The sequence below is a fragment of the Artemia franciscana genome, chromosome 15, assembly GCF_032884065.1.
Source record: "Artemia franciscana chromosome 15, ASM3288406v1, whole genome shotgun sequence".
NCBI lineage: Eukaryota > Metazoa > Arthropoda > Branchiopoda > Anostraca > Artemiidae > Artemia > Artemia franciscana.
In genome coordinates this window covers 772,465-797,151 of record NC_088877.1, presented here as the reverse complement: position 1 = coordinate 797,151, position 24,687 = coordinate 772,465, and the positions used below count along the sequence as shown (strand labels likewise).

The 24,687-nt window shown below is 34.0% G+C and overlaps 2 protein-coding genes across 5 annotated transcripts in view; one reads left to right on the top strand and one right to left on the bottom strand.

Moving 5' to 3' along the window:
• LOC136036678 (glycoprotein 3-alpha-L-fucosyltransferase A-like) overlaps positions 1-9,857 on the top strand; it is an 89,033-nt gene extending 79,176 nt beyond the window's left edge. For all 4 annotated transcript variants that reach the window (XM_065718987.1, XM_065718989.1, XM_065718986.1 and 1 more), the window contains exon 7: positions 1,565-9,857. In XM_065718987.1, the coding sequence (XP_065575059.1) occupies positions 1,565-1,925 (361 nt within the window). In that variant the 3' untranslated portion in view covers positions 1,926-9,857. The remainder of the gene's footprint in view (positions 1-1,564) is intronic.
• A 7,541-nt stretch (positions 9,858-17,398) lies between these two features.
• LOC136036677 (eukaryotic translation initiation factor 4 gamma 3-like) lies at positions 17,399-20,357 on the bottom strand. Its single transcript, XM_065718985.1, has one exon. It carries the CDS (start codon positions 20,342-20,344, stop codon positions 17,660-17,662), a length of 2,685 nt encoding a protein of 894 aa, XP_065575057.1. The 5' UTR covers positions 20,345-20,357; the 3' UTR covers positions 17,399-17,659.
• Positions 20,358-24,687: the final 4,330 nt, after the last annotated feature.

The window sequence follows — 24,687 nt, the reverse complement described above, 5'->3', positions numbered from 1 at the left end:
TATCTAATTATCTAATTTTCTAAAATATTTTCGATAATTATTAATTAGATAAATATATTATAAACTAGATAATTAGATGAATATTTTATACAATTATCTAAAATACACATCTAATTATCCAATTATCCAAAGTATTTTAGATAATTATTAATTAGATAAATATATTTTTAATTAGATAATTAGATAAATATTTTATATAATTATCTAAAATGCACATATAATTATCTAACTATCTAAAATATTTTATATAATTATTAATTAGATAATTAGATAAATAATTTATATAATTATCTAAAATACACTATGATGTCTGCAAAAAAACGGATTTTCTGCTCCCTCAACACTCATGCTACAGGTTTCAACCTACATTCTTCTTGGGCATTTTCAAGAGCTAATAGCAATGATGAACAACTTAAAAGTTAATACATTGTGCATTTTAGAATCAGTATAATTAATAGATTTGATGCTGTAGACATTACAATTAAAAATTCGTCTTTTGAGGCTTCTCTTTGAATTGACAAGGGCTACTTGTAACTTACAGTCTTTTACTAGGAACTGTTTGATTCAAGCCTGTCTTGATTGTGAGGGAGGTTACTATTCCGTTCTTCGATCCACATTTCTACATCCAAGTATAAAAACATTCATATAGAAAAGAGGTCTGAAATATTGAGAACCAATTTTGGGCTCCTGGTTTCCACGGTTTTAAAAGTGAGTTCTTTGAACAAATTTTTGTAGACGTCGAGAGGAGATCAGGAGGTAATGCATCTCAGGAAGACAGTACAAACACAAACAAATGGTAAAATGGTAAATATTCCGATAAATAAATCCAAAAATTTCCAATTATCATACATGAAAAATTGTCTTGACATATATTTTTATCAATTCTTTTTTTTAGAGTTTTGGTTACTGTTAGCACGAGTCACTCCTCACCTACAGTATGTCGGCACGAGTTGATTGACTACTTAATGAGCCCGTAAATGCTCCGGTACTTGTAGGTCCCACAAAATTGTAGGACCCCCTCTTAGTTATTCAAATACAAACCATTTCTTTTAAAGTTTGTCAGATAATGTGTGATTTTACACAATAAAATGTTAAAAGTTAAGTAGAGTTGTTGGTTTAGTTGTTTTAGTTTAATTAAGGAAAATCCGACAAAGATTGCTAATTTCAGCCATTTATTTGAAACTCATTATTATATCTTTATTGTGGATAAGAAAAACCTTTAATTTAGAAAATCTTAATTTACTTCAATAAAATATATTCCAGAGCCTCAGGATTGAATAGCCTAAGGGCCCGATAAGGCCTTAATTTATCTCTTGTTTGACGGTGAAAAATTACAACTTTAATAACATTTTGATGTATTTTTAGTAATAGTGTTGAATACTTCAAAGTGTTGAAACGGTTGCTTGGTTTTCTTATTTTTATTAATATATGTATCAGAACCCTTCAAGATACTACTAAACCCTTTCCCGTGACCAGTCACTACCATAGTTGCTCCATGATATTAGCTGTGGTCACCTGAAAAAGAGTTATCCTTAACTTAGTTACATTTTACATTCATTTTTAGGAATGGTATATTGCCAATTGTAATGGGTGCACCCAAAGAAGATTACGAAAAAGCTGCACCAGCAAATTCATTCATTCACGTAGATGATTATTCATCTCCAAAGGAACTGGCGGAATATTTAAAAGCTCTTGATGCTGATGATTCCCTGTACAATAAGCACTTTGAATGGCGTGGCACAGGAGAGTTTATTAACACTTATTTCTGGTGCCGTCTTTGTGCCATGCTCCACCTAAATCCACTGCCTGAAAAAGTGTATACTGACTATGATGAATGGTGGAAGGGAAAGCTAAGTTGCACCAGTAAGCCATGGAGAGACCTGCCCGAGTATAAAAAATCTAGTCTACAAAAACCAAAGAGATGAGTCAGAGAGAAAGGGGGACTGCATAAAAGGGTATATTCGGCACTATAGTGCCACCTCTTGATTTTAAGTGGTTTTTCCTAAGTGATAAATAATGGCAGTAAGGATCCTTCCTTAGCTGAGTAATAACGTGAATAAGGCGAAGTGCTCGTCTCAAATTTTTTAGTGGTTTTTCCTAAGTGATAAATAATGGCAGTAAGGATCCTTCCTTGTTTTAGTAATAACGTGAGTAAGGCCAATAGTGCTCGTCTAAATTTTTTTAGTGGTTTTTCCTAAGTGATAAATAATTGTAGTCATTCATTTTTTAGTAATAACGTGAATAAGGCGAATAGTGTTAGTCTCAATTTTTTTAGTGGTTTTTCCTAAGTGAAAAATAATGGTAGTAAGGATCCTTCATTTTTTAGTAAAAACGTGAACAAGGCGAAAAGTGCTAATGAAACTAAAGTAAAGCGCCGTGCTTTTCTTATTCACCTTACTGTTAAAGGATACCAAATTGCAGGATGGGAATACTTAATGGTTCGAAAGGAGAGAAATACATAGTCTTTTCTAATCCTTTTGTACTTACTAACGGACAAGTGGAGGCTATTTCTTCTAATTGTCTTATTCATAAATTAAAACAAGGGAAAATCTGCTCTCCACTATTTATGTATAAGCTTTTTAAGTCGCAAAATCCTTATGAACATTATTACACTATTTACGAAGACACCCAATTAAATAAATAATATAGTGCAACTGACAATGTAGTATTATCCGTAAGCTTAAATTAACTTAAATTTTTTAATTTACAATGCAGCTCACACTGCTCTTAGGTTATAACTCTAATTTTCCGGAGTACCGCTAGATGGTGTTGTTTTTTTCTTGTTGGGATTGTTCCTCACCAGTTTCCTCTACTTTTTTCAAATTAGTTCAGTGATTGTGTTCGTTAACTTTTAGTTGCATTTTTGATTCTTGTTTACCTGAAAGCTCTGGAGAAGACTTAAAATCTTATAGTTGTATGTCTGTGGTTGCCAAGCAAGTTTAAATTATTTGTAATAAGATCAAAAGCCAATGAAATAAATCAATGTAAAGCGGTAACTTAAAGGCTGCCCTATCTCGTCCGTTATAAACTTTTTTAGTTTGCTTGGCCAAATAGAATTGCTTGGGCTGTTTTACCATAAGTTGTAAAGGCTAGACAAGAAATCTGAATAAACACCCTAAAACTAAATTCCAACACTTTCTTTCCCTGAAACCTTAGAAAAACTGTCTTAATTTGTTAAAAATAATATTTGGTCGCATCTAGTTGCCATTTGTGTATCTTTTTGCAAATTGTCAAGAAATTTTCTAATGAGTTTTATTTTAAAAACTGAGACTTTGAGCTATACCAGAAGGTTCAAATGAAATAATAGTATCTGAGAAATATGAGTCATTACTACTCTCCTTTACTACTTACTGCATTACTACTCTAACCTACTCTGCTTTTTACTTTTGTTTAGATCTCAAAGAACCAAGAGCATCAATATGAAAACATTCTTTGCTCTTTGGATTCATTTCAAGTCATACCAAAAAAATTTATTTTCTAGGATTGGAAATTTTATTGTTCCAAAATTATGAATTTTCAAAAGCAGCACCACATTCTCTTCAGTATTGCCACGTTGCACCAAAAAATAAATAAGCAAAACTAACCTGTCGAATTTGCTAGAACAAGTATAGGCCTTCTTATGCCGTTTTATACCATGTAATTTTATATTTTTTATTGACTTTTCCTCAATTTTTTTAATTTTGTTTCCTTCTTCCACCAAAAATGTGTAAGTGCATATGGCGGTCTTTTTCATTAAAGAATGAATTCCCGATTGTTCCCAATTTTTTGAAGATACATATCTTATAAATTTATTTTATGCTTGCTATTATGATTTATAATTATAATTATTATTTATTATTTTATAATTATTATTATATAATTACATTATTTGTTTTTAGTTTATGCTTACTATTACCAAAAATGTATAAGTGCGCATGGAGGTCGTTTTCATTAAAAAATGAATTCCCGATTGTTCCCAATTTTTTAAGATATATATGTTTGTAAATGTTTCCACTTACCCAAGTAAAAAAAAAAATCAAATTTCATTTTCACTTTCCTTGGTAATTTATCCCCATAGACTTCCAAGGATATTCTTAAAAAAATAAGTAATACTAATAAAACTAATCAAAAAATTTTTATGCCTTAAAACCTTAAATTATTTTTTACGCTCTAAAATGTACTGAGTTTCCAGCGTATAATACATAATTAGTATACAATTGTACTAGAAACAAAAAAGTGTGGCACGTGGTCCATCATGTAGTGGGGCAGCAGGATTAAGCTATGTTTAGTAACAAAGGATCGGAAGATCCATCTCAGCTACAGCAACTCACTGCGAGTACGGAATTCGATTGCTGTGATAAGATTATATAAAAACGTGTCCATAATAATCCAAATAATAAGTAGAAAACCTATATGGTCAAACCCTGGGTTAGCATAGTGGTATTGATCTCCGCTTGGTAAAACGGGGTCGGAGGTTTGATCTCAAATACAACAGGATTGCATAGTCTTATGCTGGATAAAATATTGAGATTCTTTGAATCATCCTTTAGAATAATCAGTAGATTTTTGGGTCTTGATCGCAATAGTTTTGCATATTTAGAAGAAAATGGTAAACTAGAACCGAAAATTCAACTATTTTTTAGCTCAAATTTTGATCCACGAAAAGGATTAAGCGTTGATTATGCTAGTCATAGAAACTGTTGTGAAATTTAGGGCTTAGGATATCTGAAGGATTTTGAGTTTTGTGTAAATGAGATAATCGTAAAGACTTCATTGGTTAGAAACATTTAAGACGGTGATGCAAACCAGAGTTTACAGTATCAATAAAAGAGAAATCGAATTTCCTTTGTGGCACTATTGTGGCACTAACCACACTCTAATCGTTTGAGACAAAATCAGTCAGATAATCCTAATTAGCCCATTTTTATACAGTATCATATTATCGATGTTTATATTTATCTATCTGTTTTGTATGTTAGTTAATTTTATATATGTATTCTATTGTACAAATGTCCGTCCCCTAAGAGAGGCTACGAGTTTAAAGTGTAAAGTCAGTGGTTAGGATATCTGGCTCTTAAGTATATAACATAAATTTTAGCAATATATAAATATACGTATATAATATTATATATTAAACTGCATATTAGATATGGATTTCAACCCTTAAGTGCGGTCAAGTAGTCTCACATCCGACATATGTTTATTTTTTCTGTTACCAAGCGTCAAGTAGTGGTGCTTGGCGAGTAGTGGCGTCAATTAGTGGCGCAGTCAAAACTGTTATTTGTTTTTGGAAATACTGTTATATGATTGTGTTTGTGTATTTTGAATGGGGGTGTTCTTGTTTGGGTAAGTGATTTTAAATAAGCCTGCCCATAAGGACAAATTTTTAAAGGGGGTTGCAGAAGAGAGATACTCCCAGTTACTTTTATGCTTTTTTATCATTATTATCGCCTAAGGCTAATATTGTTGATAGGGGCTTCTGGGCTGCTGCTCATGCCACACTTACCGCCTCATCTAAAAATCGAAACGACAAGTCATGCATAATTGTCATCTATAAAATTAAAAAGACTTAAAGACTTAAGTGTCTTTTTTCAAGTTAAAGTAAGGACCAACATGCGGTAAAAACTTAAAAAAAAGAAATTATTTTTTTATGAAGGGAGCTCCTTTGCCCCTTTTCAACTTCTTGCTCTTTATCATACAGTTTGACTTTTTGCCCTAATTTTTTCAGAACAACTTTGGAAACACAAGGTCCATTGAATTGAATATGAAGCTTTTCTAAAACACTGAAAACTTTAGTCTAATGAGTGAAATGTTGAGGAGGGGACAGCTCCCCTCATATACAAGATAATTTCTGTTTGTTTTTAATCTTGATGCAGCTCCTTACTTTCAGTTGAGAAAACTAGTTTTTTTATGAGTCTTATACAGAAAGCAGGGATGGACAGTATATACAACCCATTCTAAAATGATACTAGTTTTGTTCCTATGATATGTTGATAGGGGCTCTGGGCTGCTGCTCATGACACACTTACCGCCTCATCTAAAAAAACGAAACGACAAGTCATGCATAATTGTCATCTATAAAATTAAGACAGCCATTTTTTCTTGACTGAGACAATGGTAAAGACTTTCGTTGAGGGGGAGTTAGTTTTATGTTCTTTCGAAGCGAATTTCGAGACCTTCCCTGATTCTCATGGGTAAAGTTGAAAGTTAGGCAACAATTTGAAAGAGGCGTTTCTATTAAATGGGAGAGAATAGGCTTGCACTGTTTCTTAACATTGTTAACTGTTGTCTTAGAAATTTATTCTGACTTTATGTACACTTTTTCGAGATTTCGAAAAATTCCAACTCACAACTGTTAGTGGCTGTAGTGTAAGTCAAAATTGTTATATTTTCTTAGGAAATATTGTTACGTAATTCTGTTTGTATATTTTGAAACAGAATGTTATTATTTAGGCAAATGATCCTGAGTGAGCCTGCCTCATAAGGAAATATTCTAAATGGTGGTTACCGAGGAGAGTCACTTCCAATTACTTTTTACGTTTTTCTTTATCACTATCGTCACTGCTTGTACTGTTGATAGTTATTCTGGGCTCCACTATACACGTACATGTACACTACACTACGCGAAGACTACACGTACACATCGAAAAAAAGTGATGATTCATACATAACTGCTATCTATAAATTTAAACAAGCAGTCCTTTTCTTGTCTGGGACAATCCCCGGGATTATCCGTTGAATGGAAGTTGTGCTGGGCTCCCACGATGTCAATAAAGCTAATAAACCTGTCCACACAGTTAGTATACCATTTTTATACCATAAATTATAGCATAACTTTATGGTTATAGCATAGTTATACGATAACCTTATTGATTTTATTGCTGTCAGAGAAAGTTCTAACGTTATCTAGATTTTTCAAGAAAGTATGCAAAGTTCAGCCAATAGCAGAAGACTAAATTTCAAATAAATCTCACACAAATAAGTGTGTAAATATATAATAGTGTATGTTTGTTTAAATATGTTGCGTGGTCAAATTATAAGAGTTAAACAAAAATAGATTTCTTTTTGTCAAAGTCTTTCTTATTAAAGAAAAAAATTGTTAAGAAGATGGTTTTTCTCAGGTCCACATCCAATTAATTCAATTATTTGCTATAAAACATTTCTGTAACGTTAAAAAGGTGAAATTATTGTGTGAGTGGGACATATGGTGCGCAATTTCAATTTTTTTTTATTAGTTTTGATGACGCCGTGGGAACCCTGCATTAGTTTTTAGTATTATGTATCATTATCATCACACAGCTATTACATCACTGTATTGGGTGTGAAACTCGTACATCTCTGTAACCAATTAAGTTAAACAAAGTGTTTTCATTTTCCTAACTGGTATAGATTATGATTTATTTTCCTGCAGTGGAACTATTTCAAGAAAAGGGTGAAAAGGGTGAGCTCTACTGTTTTAAAAACTAGAGTTAAGAGAAAGAGTCAAACTTTAGCGTAAAGAGCGGGGCGTTAATGAGGAAGAGCCCCTTTCATATACGAAGTAATTTCTGTTCGTTTTAAGTTTGAATGTCGCTCCCTACTTTCAGTTAAAAAAAAACTTGTTTTTTTTATTTAATCACTTTTAAAGACGCAAGGAATTTTGAGGGAGTTAAGCAAAGCTGACACTTTTTTCAGTCTATCCAAGGATCTTGGGATATCAGTTCTGAACTTGAGATCTTGGGAAAAAAATATATTTAAAAAGGAACTAAAAACATTATGCGTATTACATGGACCATTATTGTTTAATATGGCTTATTTTCTCTCTTTTTTTCAAAGGTCGGATGGAAAGTGAATCTTTCTTGCACGATTTACTAGTGAAAGTTGCAATTATTGCAACTATAACTGCAACTATTAGTGAATAACTGCAATTACTGACTGAAAATCAAAATGCCATTTAATCAGACGTTTTATGTTAGTCCGCGAAATCAAAAGTTAGACTGTCATTCCACGGTTCAGTTTATCTAACTAAAAAAAAAATACACTTGGAAACTTGCCAGACTAGTATTAAAAGATGGATCAAATGCTATAGGTTCTGTGACACTGGAAACTTTTTTTCTTTTTTTGGATTTAAGATTCTATTTCGAATTCACATAGTTAATCCGTACGTGAAGTTAATTCAATTTTGTATATTTTTAATTCACTGTTATTTATTTATTTTTGCTTTGGCGTTGTTCAGAGGCTATCTAATGTAGCATTGATGTGCCGTTATTAATTAAAGATAGAATTTACACCTGTTTCGTATTGCTATTGAAAATTCCGTATTTTATGTTATCTTCACATTGTCTGCAATATTAGCAGTTAAGCAATTTTTTGAGGAAACACGTTGGATTGGGAGGGAAGGGTCAGGCTCATCGGTCATCCATAGAAGAGGGCAAGGACACTTCAGTTTCACCCAACTAGAAGTTTGTAAGTATACAACAAGTCCACGAATCTGTAATATCCAAAAAATGCGTGATTGTTCAAGCAAAAACATAAACTTCAGACCTTATCCTTATCCCCATTAGATATAATATTCAGACTTATCTCCATTAGACGCTTGATCACGTTTTCCGTCTCTCCCTTGGAATATTTGTTCAGATGCTCTGACAAGGCTGATGTCACATGAACCATTGTCATGCAAGAGAAAAATATTTCAATTAAATAAGGACCTTTCTAAGACAGTGGCTAATAAACCGATATATAAGAAAATTTTTATTATATCACGAATAGCTATCCAGAGTCTAAAATAAGCAGAAATGGAGTCTTAGATAAGCTCCCAGTAAGCCACGATTCCAGGATCCTAATGACTTGTTTTTAATTAAAAGTTATTTCCACTGATCGTTTAGATTTTCTCCATTTAGATGATGATGGAATCTAGTTATATAGCCATAATACTTGTAAAATTTAGCTCACTTGTCACTATTATGAAAAAATCCTCATCTCTTGGAATTGTTTTGATCTTTTATGACTAGATGACTCTGCTATCTTAGTTAATTCTTGAGTTCGGTTTTATTTGCTGAAAATCAAGTCAAGACACGAACCTCCTCTTTCCTTCGTCAAGTGGCTTTCCTGATTTCTATATTGACTAAATGTGGACAAAGGTTTCTTATTTTAAAGTGCAGAGTCATGATTTGCTATTAAAAAGTGGTAAAGAGCACAGCTTTTCATGAAAACTTTTATGTGTTTTCGGGGTAAAGCCTGGGGAGGGATTTTATCCTGGGTGCACACAAGATAGGTGAATTGGGCATTAACCAATTTCAGACTTACACTGCCATATTGATTAATAACTATTATCACCCTCTGAGGGAGGGCAGTTGCCCCCTCCCAAGATGCCCCGAATAGAAACGTTCCCCTCTTTATTTTAAGAAATAACATTTTTTTATGTCTTCCTTTTTTGAATGGAAAGAACCTTGTACACCCCCTCCCCCTTCCCACAATTTTTTTTTAAATAACGTCCCTGGTAACATACAGTACCATTTCAGATCAACTATGAATTCGGCTCTGCATTATATATTCAGAAGCACAAAATATTTTTACTTCACTACATTCCAGCTATTAGACAATATTATCCAAAGTATCTGGGAACCAAGGTGGTTTACATACTTGCAGCTTCCCATGTTCCTTGATATTATTGTGTTCTTAGACACACCTTTGGTGTTCTTAGCACGTGGTTTCTACTTTATGTAAAATTCATTGAGAATTTTTTTGTTAGGTAAATGGTAGGGTGAACAATATCACACTTTATATTAAATTATAGAGCTACTCAGTAGTATTATTTCTTTAAGAGAACTTCTGTATTTTGAATTGTAGTACATGTTTTCAAATTGCTTTTCTGATTTATAATAGACTTTATTCCCAGTAAGTGTGTATTTGATTGATTTAGGATTTATCAGACCTACTTATAACACGTCTTTCCTAATGTGATATCCTCCCTAAATGGTGAAAGATTAGATGAAGGAGACGATACGTAAGTGAGGAGAAGTATATAATAGTATAATATATAATAATATATAATATACTATAATATATATATATATATATATATATATATATATATATATATATATATATATATATATATATATATATATATATATATATATATATATATATATATATATATATATATATATATAAACAGTGACTTTTAAATGAATTACTCAACAACAAAAAAACCCGCGTCATGTTATATTCAGCAGAATAATTTTTTTAATGTTTTTGATTCTTTACCAAAAATATTATTCTACTATTTTTATTCAATACCTAGTATCTACACATCCGTTCAATTGTGTGTTAAGGATGGAGTTAAACTAATTTCAATCGATGAGTCAGTTGGTGCAGTTAGATTTTTTATATCTCCTATGCCTTCCAAGGAACAGGGGTAAACCTACAGGGGGTAGAAAACTGATTTTACCAGTTTCGCATTGGTTGGCCTTAAGTGGTTAGAATGTATCTTCATATATTTTTCCTGTTATAACTATTCCTGTATAACTTACATTTTGTAAAAAACGGCTATCTCAAAATTTCTATTGGCTGCATTTAGGGAAACACGACATGGGGGGGTGGCTTCCCTCTGATCACGTTTACTTTAAAAGAGAATACTAAAAGCTCTGATCATCAGTCCAATGAGACCCCCTTGAAGTATGTACGAGCACCCTTTGCATAAGAAACTTATATGCCCCCAGGGCATAACTTAAAACCCATGCCCTGAAGAAAGTGGGATGTTTGACATTCTTAAAGATATAATTTCAGCATTCTCAACCAAATACTTCCCTTACTATCACCGCAACTATATGCATGCAGGTGTTAAAATGGCAGATAAACAGTATTATAGGCAGCGCAGCTCTATCATAATATCAGTAAAATTAGTAATTTTTTTAAGGAGCTAATTTGATTGAAAATCAAAAGTTCTAGTGCCCTTTTATGAGTCAAAAGTGTTTGGAAGGCGGGAAATCGGGCTTCCATTTCTTTTTCCCTGAAAAAGACTATGTCAATATAAGACAAACAGAAATTAATTATTTTAAACTTTTTTCCCTAAAATAAGTTTTCAAGGCAAAGTAAAGAACAAATTAACCAAAAAGGGGCAAAAATAGAATTAAATAACCTACCAAGAGTAAAACTATCACAAATAGTCCTTAATAAATGAATAACACCCAAAATGAAAACAAATTAGAATAGATAAAAGAGTCAAACTCAAAACGAGCAGATTTTAACAAATTTCCATTTTGTTCAGTGAAGGTGAAAGGTCTGGAATTTTTTCTTTGATAACCCTCATGCCTTCTCAAGACTAGAACATATTTTGCACTTCACTGAAAAAATGGCTTTGGATCGTCAGTTTATTATGCATATGCTGATATATATTCCTTAAAGTTTTAATAATTTTTAATTTATTAAAGTTAAAAAATTAAAACATTTTAAACATGTGTTGTTTATATAAATCATACAATAAATAACCGAGTCAAACTCAAAACGAGCACAAATTAACATGGTTAGGGCTGACAATCCCCCTGCCTTCTCAAAACCATAACATAATTTGTAATTTGCTGATAACAAAGCACATTTAAAAGATTTTCACTTTGTTTTTATTTCTTTAAATGTTTTTACTAGATATATGAAGAGGAAAGTTCTCCCACTTGCAATCCAATTACTGCGCGAGTGTTTGGTGTCCTTTTTAAGAGTAACGGGAGATTGGAGGACAAGCATCCCTGCTCTCAAGCCAATTCATTATTCAAACACATCCAGACAAAATTTTGAGACAGCCATTTTGTTCAGCATAGTAGAAGGGACCACCAACTATGTCCTTAGGGATATTAGGCTGGTCAACCTCCCACAATTATACAATTAATCCATTATAGTTTAAAACTAAACGTTCCTTCAAAATAAATGAAAAGGAACGGTGTTCATGGTTGCCAATAATACACCTCACCAATGTATCGAAGAACAACTGGGGGTATTAAGTTGAAACTTTTTGGGATACTACTATTGCTACTTTTGCTCTTGCAGTTTAAATAAATAAAAAGAGGGTAAAAGTATCGAAGTTGTCAAAGAGCATAGATACAATCTTTGGGAAATTATATTAATTTGTATTTTTCAGGTCAGCTTCAGAAGCTATAAATTAAATTAAAAAATACTGTGTGTCCGGATTAAAAATTGTTGAAAAAGTTTCTCCAACATACAAATAGCAACCCATACTATGGATTCTTATAGAAGAAGCTGAAAAGATATGAAATATTTTTTTCCATGAAGAAGACTATATAAACTATAAGACTTCATAAACTTCATGAATGCCTTTGATTCAGTCCACTGCGATTCAATATAACAGGCAGTGAGAAAGGATGATGTACCTGAGAAGATCATCAGTCTGATCAGGACATACTATACTTGAGCAAAGGCCCGAGTCAGGGCCTTTGCATTGAATCAGATGCCATTGACTCAATGGCAAGATTTCAGATCTGGTCCTGATCAAGGACGGTGGACGTCAAGGCTGAGTCCTCTCACCAACTTTGCTCAAATTCGTCATCGATTGGATTTTCGAAGTCCTGAACAAGTGCAAAGGCTTTGGAGTGAAGACGTCCTTCTCCGTCATGGATCTTGACTATGCTGACAACGTACATGCTTGCTGAAACTTTTGCAGAAGCCCGGGCTATAATCAATGACAGGGAAGACAAGGCGCATGGAAAGAACTCTAGAATTATCTGTTCAAAACAGTTATTGATTTATAGCAAAAATAAGAATTAGTTTTTGTCTTAGCCAAGTGCACAGCATACATTGCTCATGAGAGCCCACATATTTCTAAACAGCAATAATATTGATTAGTTGTATAACACTTGTACTGGTTGTAATATCACTATTGTTATATCTTCTAATTTACTCTCCTAATTCTAAAAAAAGACAAAAAAAAAAATCATCCTCCAAATTGTTTTGGATATTGGTGAACAGTTTCCTGGGGTATTTTGGGCATTATTCAAAAAGGTTATCACGATTTTCAAGCCCGTGGATTTTTTTTTACGTAATTACTTCTGAAGTTCTTTGGTAGAGTTGATGCTGCTTCAAAAGGTGCTGAAACAACTGACCATAAAACCGTGTTTAAACGTAGGCGCTCCGAAAGACGGAAGAGAATTTGTTAGATTTGTTGAGGAATTTAAACTTGGTTGGACAAATCACACTTGGACTCTTACTATTTACTTCTAACTATCAATATGAACACGTCACTGTAGTACCAAGGAATAGAGGGGGAGGGGGCACTTGCCCTGGGTGCAAAAATTTTGTTGCTTTGAAATCCAGGAACTTTTACAAGTTTTCGAGCAATTACTCTTAAACATTTCCTGTAAATTTGTGTACCTATTTTCAGCTTTTTGCATGTACCCCACCCCACTGCCACCATCCAAAATGAAGTTCTGCCCATGTACTTATAGACCAGAGTAGTCAGAGAATCCTGAAGCTTATAAGGTGCAATAAATAGAAAAAATTCACTAATTCGTTTCTGCATTTCCAAAGTCAAAGGACATTTCACTCAAAGACTGAGTCTAGAATTTTACGAAGGTAAGTGATATGTTAAAAAATTGTCAGGTTTTTCAGGATTGTCAGGTTTACCGACTCTTGAACATGCAACATATAATGGTCCATGGGAAAACAATCCGTATTCAGATCTATACCTCATGATTCTAATGATTGCCCTTGAGCTTTGTTGATGGTGATTGCTAATCGACCATTCCCTGTGTCGCCGTCGTCATTTATATATCCCCCTCTGCCCCCGGCGTCCCCGTTGTAGTTGTGTCCCTGTGTCCCGGTCGCCATTTATATTCCCTGTGTCCCGGTCGTCATTTGTGTCCCGGTGTCCCAGTCTGTGATATCTCTTTGAGTTTCCCGAGCGTCATTTATATTCCTTGTGTCCCGGTGTCCCGGTCTTCATTTGTGTCCTGGTGTCCCGGTCTGTATATACATTCGTTTTTTATTTGATCTTTTTTTTAGTTTTTATTTTTTACCTTTTTTTATTTTTTTTAGTTATACCTCATGATTCTAATGATTGCCCTTGAGCTTTGTTGATGGTGATTGCTAATCGAACATTCCCTGTGTCCCCGTCGTCATTTATATATCCCCCTGTGCCCCCCGGCGTCCCCGTTGTAGTTGTGTCCCTGTGTCCCGGTCGTCATTTTTATTCCGTGTGTCCCGGTCGTCATTTGTATCCCGGTGTCCCGGTCTGTATATACATTCGTTTTTGAAATGGTATATGATGAAATAAATTTTTGTATTTTTCCCCTTTTTTTCTTTTTTGTATTTTTTTGGTTTTTACTTTTTTTTATTTTTTTTTAGTTTTTTTTTTCTTTTTTTTTTTTATTTTTTTTTTATTCTTTTTAGTTTTGTTTTTCTCCTTTATTTTTCTTTTTTTTTTCCTTTTTTTTAGTTTTTTTAATTTTTTAGATTTTTTAGTTTTTTTATTAGTTTTTAGTTTTTTTTCTTTTTAGTTTTTTGTAGTTTTTGCCTTTTTTTTAGTTTTTTTAGTTTTTTTTTACTTATGTCCTGGTCGTCATTTATACTCCCTGTGTCCCGGTCGTCATTTGTGTCCCGGTGCTTTGTTGATGGTGATTGCTAATCGAACATTCCTTGTGTCCCGGTGGCTTTCTCTTTGAGTGTCCCGGTCGTCATTTATATTCCCTACTAGCTGTTGGGGTGGCACTTCGCGCCAGCCCAACACCTAGTTGGAGGGGGCGCTTTGCGCCCCCCTCCCCTCAAACCCCCCCCCGCGCGCGTAAGTCGTTACGCGCCATATTAGTTACGCGCCATTGTAGTTGTGTCCCTATGTCCCACCTGTAAATATATATATATATATATATATATATATATATATATATATATATATATATATATATATATATATATATATATATATATATATATATATATATATATATATATATATATATATATATATATATATATATATATATATATATATATATATATATTATATATATATATATATATATATATATATATATATATATATATATATATATATATATATATATATATATATATGTTTTTAACTACGTAAAACTTGCGAATATACAACAATCTTTGCTGTCCCATTGTCTGTGCATATAAATAGATTGTCAGGTTTACCGACTCTTGAACATGCAACTTATAATGGTCCATGGGAAAACAATCCGTATTCAGATCTATAACCTTGGGGTGGCACTTCGCGCCAGCCCAACACCTAGTTGGAGGGGGCGCTTCGCGCCCCCCTCCCCTCAAACCCCCCCGCGCGCGTAAGTCGTTACGCGCCATATTAGTTACGCGCCATTGTAGTTGTGTCCCTATGTCCCACCTGTGAATATAGATAGATAGATAGATAGATATATATATATATATATATATATATATATATATATATATATATATATATATATATATATATATATATATATATATATATATATATATATATATATATATATATATATATATATATATATATATATATATATATATATATATATATATATATATATTATATATATATATATATATATATATATATATATATATATATATATATATATATATATATATATATATATATATATATATATATATATATATATATATATATATATGTTTTTAACTACGTAAAACTTGCGAATATACAACAATCTTTGCTGTCCCATTGTCTTTGCATATAAATAGATTATCAGGTTTACCGACTCTTGAACATGCAACTTATAATGGTCCATGGGAAAACAATCCGTATTCAGATATATAACCTCATGATTCTAATGATTGCCCTTGAGCTTTGTTGATGGTGATTGCTAATCGACCATTCCCTGTGTCGCCGTCGTCATTATATATCCCCCTGTGCCCCCCGGCGTCCCCGTTGTAGTTGTGTCCCTGTGTCCCGGTCGTCACTTATATTCCCTGTGTCCCGGTCGTCATTTTAGTCCCGGTGCACCGGTCTGTATATACATTCGTTTTTGAATTGGTCTTTTTTTTAGTTTTTAGCTTTTTACCCTTTTTTAGTTTTTTTTTTTCAGTTATACCTCATGATTCTAATGATTGCCCTTGAGCTTTGTTAATGGTGATTGCTAATCGAACATTCCCTGTGTCCCCGTCGTCATTTATATATCCCCCTGTGCCCCCCGATGTCCCCGTTGTAGTTGTGTCCCTGTGTCCCGGTCGTCATTTGTATTCCCTGTGTCCCGGTCGTCATTTGTATCCCGGTGTCCCGGTCTGTATATACATTCGTTTTTGAAATGGTATATGATGAAATAAATTTTTGTATTTTTCCCCTTTTTTTCTTTTTAGTTTTTTTTTTTTTTGGTTTTACTTTTTTTTAGTTTTTTTAGTTTTTTTTCTTTTTTCTTTTTAGTTTTTTTTTATTTTAATTTTTTAGTTTTGTTTTTCTCCTTTATTTTTCATTTTTTCCGTTTTTTCTTTTTTTTTCTTTTTTAGTTTTTTAGTTTTTTAGCTTTTTTAGTTTTTTTATTAGTTTTTAGTTTTTTTTTCTTTTTAGTTTTTTTGTAGTTTTTACCTTTTTAGTTTTTTTAGTTTTTTTTTTTTACTTATGTCCTGGTCGTCATTTATACTCCCTGTGTCCCGGTCGTCATTTGTGTACCGGTGCTTTGTTGATGGTGATTGCTAATCGAACATTCCTTGTGTCCCGGTCGCTTTTTCTTTGATTGTCCCGGTCGTCATTTATATTCCCTATTTGCCGGTATCCCGGTCGTCATTTGTGTCCCGATGTCCCGGTCTGTAATTTCGTCAGTCGAAAACATGACGTCAGTCGACGCACAAACATGACGTCACCCGACAGACCCACACACACACAGACAACTTATTTTTATATATATAGATAGATAGATAGATGTGCCGGTGTCCCGGTCGTCATTTGTGTCCCGATGTTCCAGTCTGTAATTTCGTCAGTCTAAAACATGACGTCAGTCAACACACAAACATGACGTCACTCGACACACACACACACAGAGATAACTTATTTTTATATATATAGATAGATAGATTTTCAGGCAAACAGAAAATGAGGAACCCCTGTTGAAAACCCCTGTTTTCAACAAATAGGAAATGAGCAAGGCTTTTTTGCATAGCAATGCAGGAAGTCAGCTGAATAGGGCTTAGACTTTTGTCTAAAAGCATTTTCTTCTATATTACTCCGTCTACTATATTAAGCAGGGACGGGTCTAGACCTGTCTGCGCCCGGAACAAGAGTGGTATTTGGCGCCTCCCAGTCAATAGACGCATAATAGATATAAGATCATGGTGGTTTTACTTCTCTAAGGAATACATTTAATTATATCGTATTTATTCCAGTGTTTGTGTTTCACTATAATTAATATATATCTTATGTAAATCCTAATATGTACAATATGTTTAAAAAAAACTCTTAAGATTCAAGGTAACAAAATTCTATTGGTAACACAGTAAACATAAAATGTAAATTATGTACAACAAAGCAAAAATGTATATTATGCAACACCATCGCTAGCAAAGCCAGGTAAGTTTTTTCGGTCTGATGGAATACCTTCTTTGGCAATGCAATTTCACCCTCCGTACTTAATTCTTTGAATATAAAATTTCTAGACTGATATGAAAAACTTTTTACAAGCATTACTTCTTTGTTCAGGATGCAATATTTGAGGCAATAATATTTTCAATAGGATTTGCAATAATACTTGTCACAGTTTTGTAATTCTCTTAGTACTGAGTATCTTCCACCACTTGTTTGTACTGCCGTGGAAGCCAAGCCAGCCCTTTTACTCCAGCGATCGGCTGGTCCTATTTCCTTTCTTCCTAGGCCTCTCTTACCCTGGTAAGTTTGCCAACTTTCGTCATGAACAGCTGACCTAGATTTTTTTGTATCATCGCCCCGTTTGCCATCTCGTCTTTGCGGCGGATTGTCCATCTGACGCTGTTTGGTAATACTTACTTGCTGAAAGACTTCTTCTTCGAGTCTTTCTTTTTGTTCTCTTTTTAATCCTTCTTTTGGAGCTTCCCCACGAATTTCAGCAATTTTTTTTGGTCCTTCTTCTTGTTTTCGTGGCATCCATTCATTTTTCTTTAGGTCTAAAACATCCATAATGAGAAATTGAATATTCGTTGACAAATCTCTGTTCTGGCTCAAATTCTTCATTTCGTCAAGACATTCATCGAGTTTTGTCCGGTATTTTCCTTCATATGTTTTACCAATTGTAGAAATCAATTTGCAAAGGCATTTCAGTTCTTCCTCATTACGAGATTTAAGGAGCTTAGATATACAATCATTCAAGGTTTTTTCGCTTACCATCTCAAGAATGAATAATTCCCCAATAAATTCGCTATTTCCTAATAAAAAAGCTTTTGTTTTCGCTTCTTTATCGTTCAGTTCTGATTGTATTTTTTTCTGTTTTTCTTCTGTATCGGCTTCTTGTACGGCTTTCTTTATAGATATAATTGCTTCTTCTTCCTGCTTCCACTTTTCTAAATTCTCCAAACATCTGTCAATAAGGACCTCCTGAAAACCAATTTTTGGTCCTTCTTCTTGTTTTCGTGGCATCCATTCATTTTTCTTTAGGTCTAAAACATCCATAATGAGAGATCGAATATCCGTTGACAAATCTCTGTTCTGGCTCAAATTCTTCATTTCGTCAAGACATTCATCGAGTTTTGTCCGGTATTTTCCTTCATATGTTTTACCAATTGTAGAAATCAATTTGCAAAGGCATTTCAGTTCTTCCTCATTACGAGATTTAAGGAGCTTAGATATACAATCATTCAAGGTTTTTTCGCTTACCATCTCAAGAATGTATAATTCCCCAATAAATTTGCTATTTCCTAATAAAAAAGCTTTTGTTTTCGCTTCTTTATCGTTCAGTTCTGATTGTATTTTTTTCTGTTTTTCTTCTGTATCGGCTTCTTGTACGGCTTTCTTTATAGATATAATTGCTTCTTCTTCCTGCTTCCACTTTTCTAAATTCTCCAAACATCTGTCAAGAAGGACCTCCTGAAAACCAATTTTCGCTGGCCCACTGGCCGAGGGCACATCCTTCTCTAACATCCCTTTACAAAGCTCAGCGTATTGAGGAGCATACAGCTGCTCATCAACGACCTTGTCAAAGAAGATTTGAACTATAGCCCTTAATCTTTCCTCTGTATCAACCTCTATAGCCCAAATGTCCTTGGAAACTTTTTCAAAATTTTCAGGCGTCAACTTATTCAGTTTACCTCTTATTGAATACTTTAGATCAATTGTCTTCTGCTCTTCAAGATCAGGGACTTTTTTCTGTTCTTCAAGATCAATGACTTTCTGCTTGGCAATGTTGCGAGGAACCCAAGCTTTTTCAAGTTTTTGAGTTGCAGTAACACTGAACTTACCATTGCAACAAGACTGAGCGACAGGAACATTTATCACAATAGGGGTTCTATCTTCTTGCATGGGAGAGCGAAGTTCTGCTCCTACGTTATCACAACGATTAGGCACCTGATTTTGTCTTTGATTTTGATTATCACGCTGTTTGAAGATCTCAGCTGGGATGTTGGGAGATATTTGGGCCAACGGCGAATCTTGTATCTTTTTCAAAAATCCTCTATCGTATCTCCTCTTGCCTCCAGGATTTAAAGGGCTCCACTGACCTTCTTCATAAGCATACAATAACCTTACAGATGAAGTTTCCTGCTGTTTGATTTCAGGGACTGGCAGTTTCAGCATGGAGTCGCCTGAAAAATCGGATTCTTTCTCTTTTCCTGTATCTGGCTCAAGATTCGTATTTTTAGGTTCTTGGATTGCTATCTCTGGTTCAGCAAAAGATGTTTCAGGGGCTGGTAAGGGTTCAGCGACAACAGCAGGGACTAATAGATCAACACTCACGACAGTCGTCACCAGTTTCGACGAAATTTTATTATTTAATACTGGTCTAGATGATCCTTCAGTCTCTTCATTTTCTGGCAAAGGTGATTTAATGTCTTCGAGAGACACTAAACAGGGCTCTTCTATATCAATCTTTGGAGCTGGTTCTTCTTTCTTATCTTCTATATCCTGTTCATCGTTAATACTGAGGGGCTTCGAAACTAGCACCTCCGGTGCAGCAATTGATATTTCAGGAACTCCAAAGGGTTCAATGACAATAGCAGGGACATTGTCGATGGGCGTCACCGTATTCGAGGGAATATCAGAGATTAATACTGGACTAAAAGATACTTCAACCCGTTTGTTTTCTGAAACAGGCAATAGAACAGAAACATCTTCAACAGTCACCAAACTGGATTTCGGATTGAATTGTCTACATTTTCTGACAGAGTACCAAATTGACACTCCAGCACATGCGACTGAAAAAGAAATGGCTAAACTTCTAAAAATCATGTTTCTCTTTTGAACACTTTGTTTCAACTAGCTGATTGCACGGGGAACCACAATATATATTTCAAAAGTGACGTCATTTTTATTGCTGACGTCACACGCTGCTATGATGTTCATGCAATTTGAAATGGCTTCACAAATAAAATGACGTCACACTGAAATTACTGACATGGTGTATGCAAACGAAGAATACAATTTGAAAATGCCAAGATTTACCTGAAAGCTATATAAATGGTTCTCCAATGATGATTTAAAAAAAAAAATCTGATATTCAAAAACACAGAGCCGTGATAATGACTGACAATACATTGATTAAATTTTATAATTTATTGCTCTGAAAGACAATATATACATTCAATTACGTTACTACATCTTACTCTCTTAATCTGATATCTATTATCCAAACTTCCCCATAGAATAACCAGCCCTAGATTTACAAATCAAACCACTAGGCTCAGGCCTAGGGACGCACAATGCCAGGGGTTTCAATAACTTGTCACTGGATTATTTTTTTCGTGACGAAAACTGGACAAATGTCCTTTATCGTCAAAGTAACTTTTGCGCACTTTAGACGAATCACACTAAAACTCTTGCTTCATGAATGGATGTAGGGATACAATTCATAGTTTGACAAAAATTTCGTAATATATCCCTTTGATTGCCCATGGCTGAGTTATGTTTACAAACGTGTACTGTCTATTGATATCCTAGCCAAGGAATTTATTGGACTGGAAAATGTGTCTTCCTTCCCTTCAACTAAACCCTAAATTACAAATTTCCTTCCCATCTACCCTCTAAAAATGAAACTTAGAAGGTTTCAAATAAATTTTAAAATCGAGAGATAAAACCGGATTTCAAATACATCCTAAAATCGAGAGATAAAACCGGTTATGTTTATCAAACTACGCAAACAAATTGTCACGTTTTTATGAATGCTAACGACTGTATTCTCTTTTCTCTGTTTGGATTCAATTAGCTTTGCGAATCAGCTTTTCCAGTGCAAGCTGTGTCCGTTAAAGTTATATTAGATTAAATTAGGCTATAAATCTCAGAAACGGGTTGGAAACTTAACCCAGCCTAGCCTTTCTCTTTGGGGGAAGGAGGGAAAGTATGGTTATAAATGTTTCTCCACACTGCGTACGTTCTATAATAAATATCATTATCTAGATAACATGCACAACAAACAAATCTTTCATTTTAAAAGCTTTATGCGTAACATTAAACTCAATGCTATTAATTCTTCTTTCTTTTCTTTAAACCAGTTCTTTCTAAACAAAAAAAAGAAGAAAAGGAGCTGCATTGAAAATTAAACAAACAAAAACTATTCCGTATGTGACAGGGCTTGCACCCTCCTGAAGACCTCGCTTTTCGTAGTAATTAAACGGCCCTTGTGTTTCAATAGACGTTCCTAAATAATTGGGATAAAAGCCAAACTTTAGCGTAAAGATTAAGGTATTGAGGAACGAACAACTCTACTGCTACGAAATAATTTCTGTTTGTTTCAATTTTCAATGTTGCTACTTACTTTCAGTCGAAAAACTTAGTTTTTATTTATTTAGTTAGTTTCTGATCATTTTTCAAGTTATGCAGATAAATCCAGCTTGTTTCGATGAAAAATACCCCCGCCGAAGATCCCTCAAGGAAAAGTTACTCCCACGTAAAATACCCCCTCCCTCTAAAAATTCTCTCGTAGAATTCTATCCTCGCTGAACATCCCTCAGTGAAATTTCCTGCGGATGACTCCGCCTGAAAAACTTTCCTTAGCATATTTTTTTCTTTTCTAATAAATTTAAACTGATTTTTGTTCCAAAAATACTTTTAATTTTACCTCCCCATAATTCTACGTTGAAATTATGTCATCCATATGCTGGCCCCAAACATTATGTGTATAAAATATGAATCTAACGCAACTGTTTCGATATTTTCCACAAAAGTATTAGCTAATAATGGAGAACAGGGGCCCTCATAGGCAAACTATTTACTTGTTCGAAAAATTCTTTTCTGAATTGAAATTATCTACCTCACATTCCCACGAAATGCATCATATAGAAATTTTGAAATGGCCATTTGTTGTCTTAGAAACTTCGAAATGAGATCATTCGACTGCAAATTGAAAGGGTTAGTCCTTGTTTAAATATTTAAAAGTGATTGAGGGGCAACTAAATCCCCACCCAAGCCAACCTTTTCCCTAAGCACATCCAATAAACTTTTTGAGATAAACATTTTGTTCAACGTAATGGAAAGTATTGGAAATTATGTCTTTGAGGACGACAACCCCTTTAGTGCTCTTTTTAAGATGCAGGGAGATTGGAGGGTGGTTACTCCTCCTCCTCCCCTCGTATTTTCAGAAATGCATAAGATTTTATTGTTGAGATGGCCTTTGTTGTATTAGAAAATTCGAAAACAGCTCATTTGATTGGAAATTTAAAGGACCGGTGTACTTTCTAATAGTCAAAAGTGATCGGATGGCAACTAACCCCCTCCCGTGCCCACCATTAACCCAAACACATTCAATAAAAATTTTGAGATAGCGATTTATTTCAACATAATTGAAATGTCTGGAAATTGTGACTTTGAGGAGGGCAACCCCCCACAGCCCTCAGGTCAAGAGTTGTAAGTTATGCCCTGGGGGTGTATAGGGTATATATAAAAAGGGTTATCGCATAAACTTACGGAGGGGGCTAATTGGATTAGTAATCCGAAGCTTCAGTGCCCTTTCTACGATTCAGAGTGATTGGAGGGTGGATATCCCCCACACACCTTATATTTTCCCGAAGTGCATATGATAGAAATTTGGAGATGGACATTTGTTGTCCTAGAAACTTCGAAAACAGCTAGTTCAATTGGAAATTGAAAGGACCAGTGCCCTTTTCAATAGTCGAAAGTGATTAGAAGGCAACTATCCTCCCTCCCTCACCCATCATTTTCCCATAACATCCAATCAAAATTTTTAAATAGTTATTGTGTTAAACGTAATTGAAAGAGCTGGAAACTATGTTTTTGAGGATGACCCCCCCCCATTCCTCAGGGAAAGGCAAGTTATACCCTGAAGGTTTCGTTCCGACCAATAACAGTTTTTTGTACTATTTTTAAATTAATTGAGTCAGTTATTGTGGATGAAATTGTTTCTAAATGTTATGTCCCACCCCACCAGTTTGGTTACCAAAAAGGTATTAGCGAGAGCATGCCCTTTTTGCTTTAATGAATATTCTTTCTGATGCAGAAAGAAGTAGGTCCTATATTATTCTTTGTGCTTTAGATGTTGCTCGAGGTTTCGACTCCTGCATTTTTTCCGAAGTTTTACTTGAAGCGTATAAAAGAGGGGCAAATTTTTGTATAGTAAAATGTCTTCGTTAAATGTACTATCTCCTTAAGGCAAAGTTAAAGGGGGATCTTCCGTTTTTGATATTTTGAAAGAAGTCCGTCAAGGTGGCTTTACCTCACCGTCTTTATTTAATAACACTGTTTTACATGCCCAAAATTCTGTTAATTTTAGTGGTATTTATCGTGGATTTAATTTGTCATTAATGACATTTGCAGATGACGTTTTGAACTTAAGGCGTACATTTAGTGGATGTGAAAACGCGTTTCATCACCTTTATAACAAATATAAAAATATTGCGCTTTCTTTCAATGTAAGAAAACTGCTGTTGTAGCTTTCAATTTTAAAGAGACAAATGGCCCTCCTTTTTTATCTTTAGCTAATGCTCAAGTCCCCCTTTCTCAAAAATTGGAATGCCTAGTTGCAAAAAACATGAAAAAATTGTGAAACTGCTTATGCTTCAATTGCATCTATTATTAAACACATAGATAAATTAAATCTCGCAAAAATTCATAATAGCCTAGTTGTACCTCCATCTCCTTTCTCTTTGTCCGGTTTGGCAGTTTTTTAGTGAACCTCAGAAAGTATCTGTTCGTAGAGCTTTTAATTGTTTTAAAAAGTAGAATTGTGGCAAAGAGTCAAACTTTAGCGCAAAGGGCGAGGGATTGCGGAGGGAATAACCCATTTCATATACGGAGTAATTTCTGTTCATTTTAAGTTTTAATGTCACTCCTTACTTTCAGTTAAAAAAAAAAGTTTTTTTATTTAATTTCTGAACGTTTTGAATTAATGCATGTTTGATTTTGGCTCTCCGCACATAAATTATTAGAATGAAATTTGTATAAAATTCTTTTTTTGGCTAAATGGCTTTCTTTTAGTTTTGATCATACAATTTTAAGACATAAGAAGTGGGGAAGGAGGCCTAGTTGCCCTCCTATTTTTCGGTTACTTAAAAAGGCAACTAGAACTTTTAATTTTTAACGAACGTTTTTATTAGTAAAAACTTTTACGTAACTTAAGAATC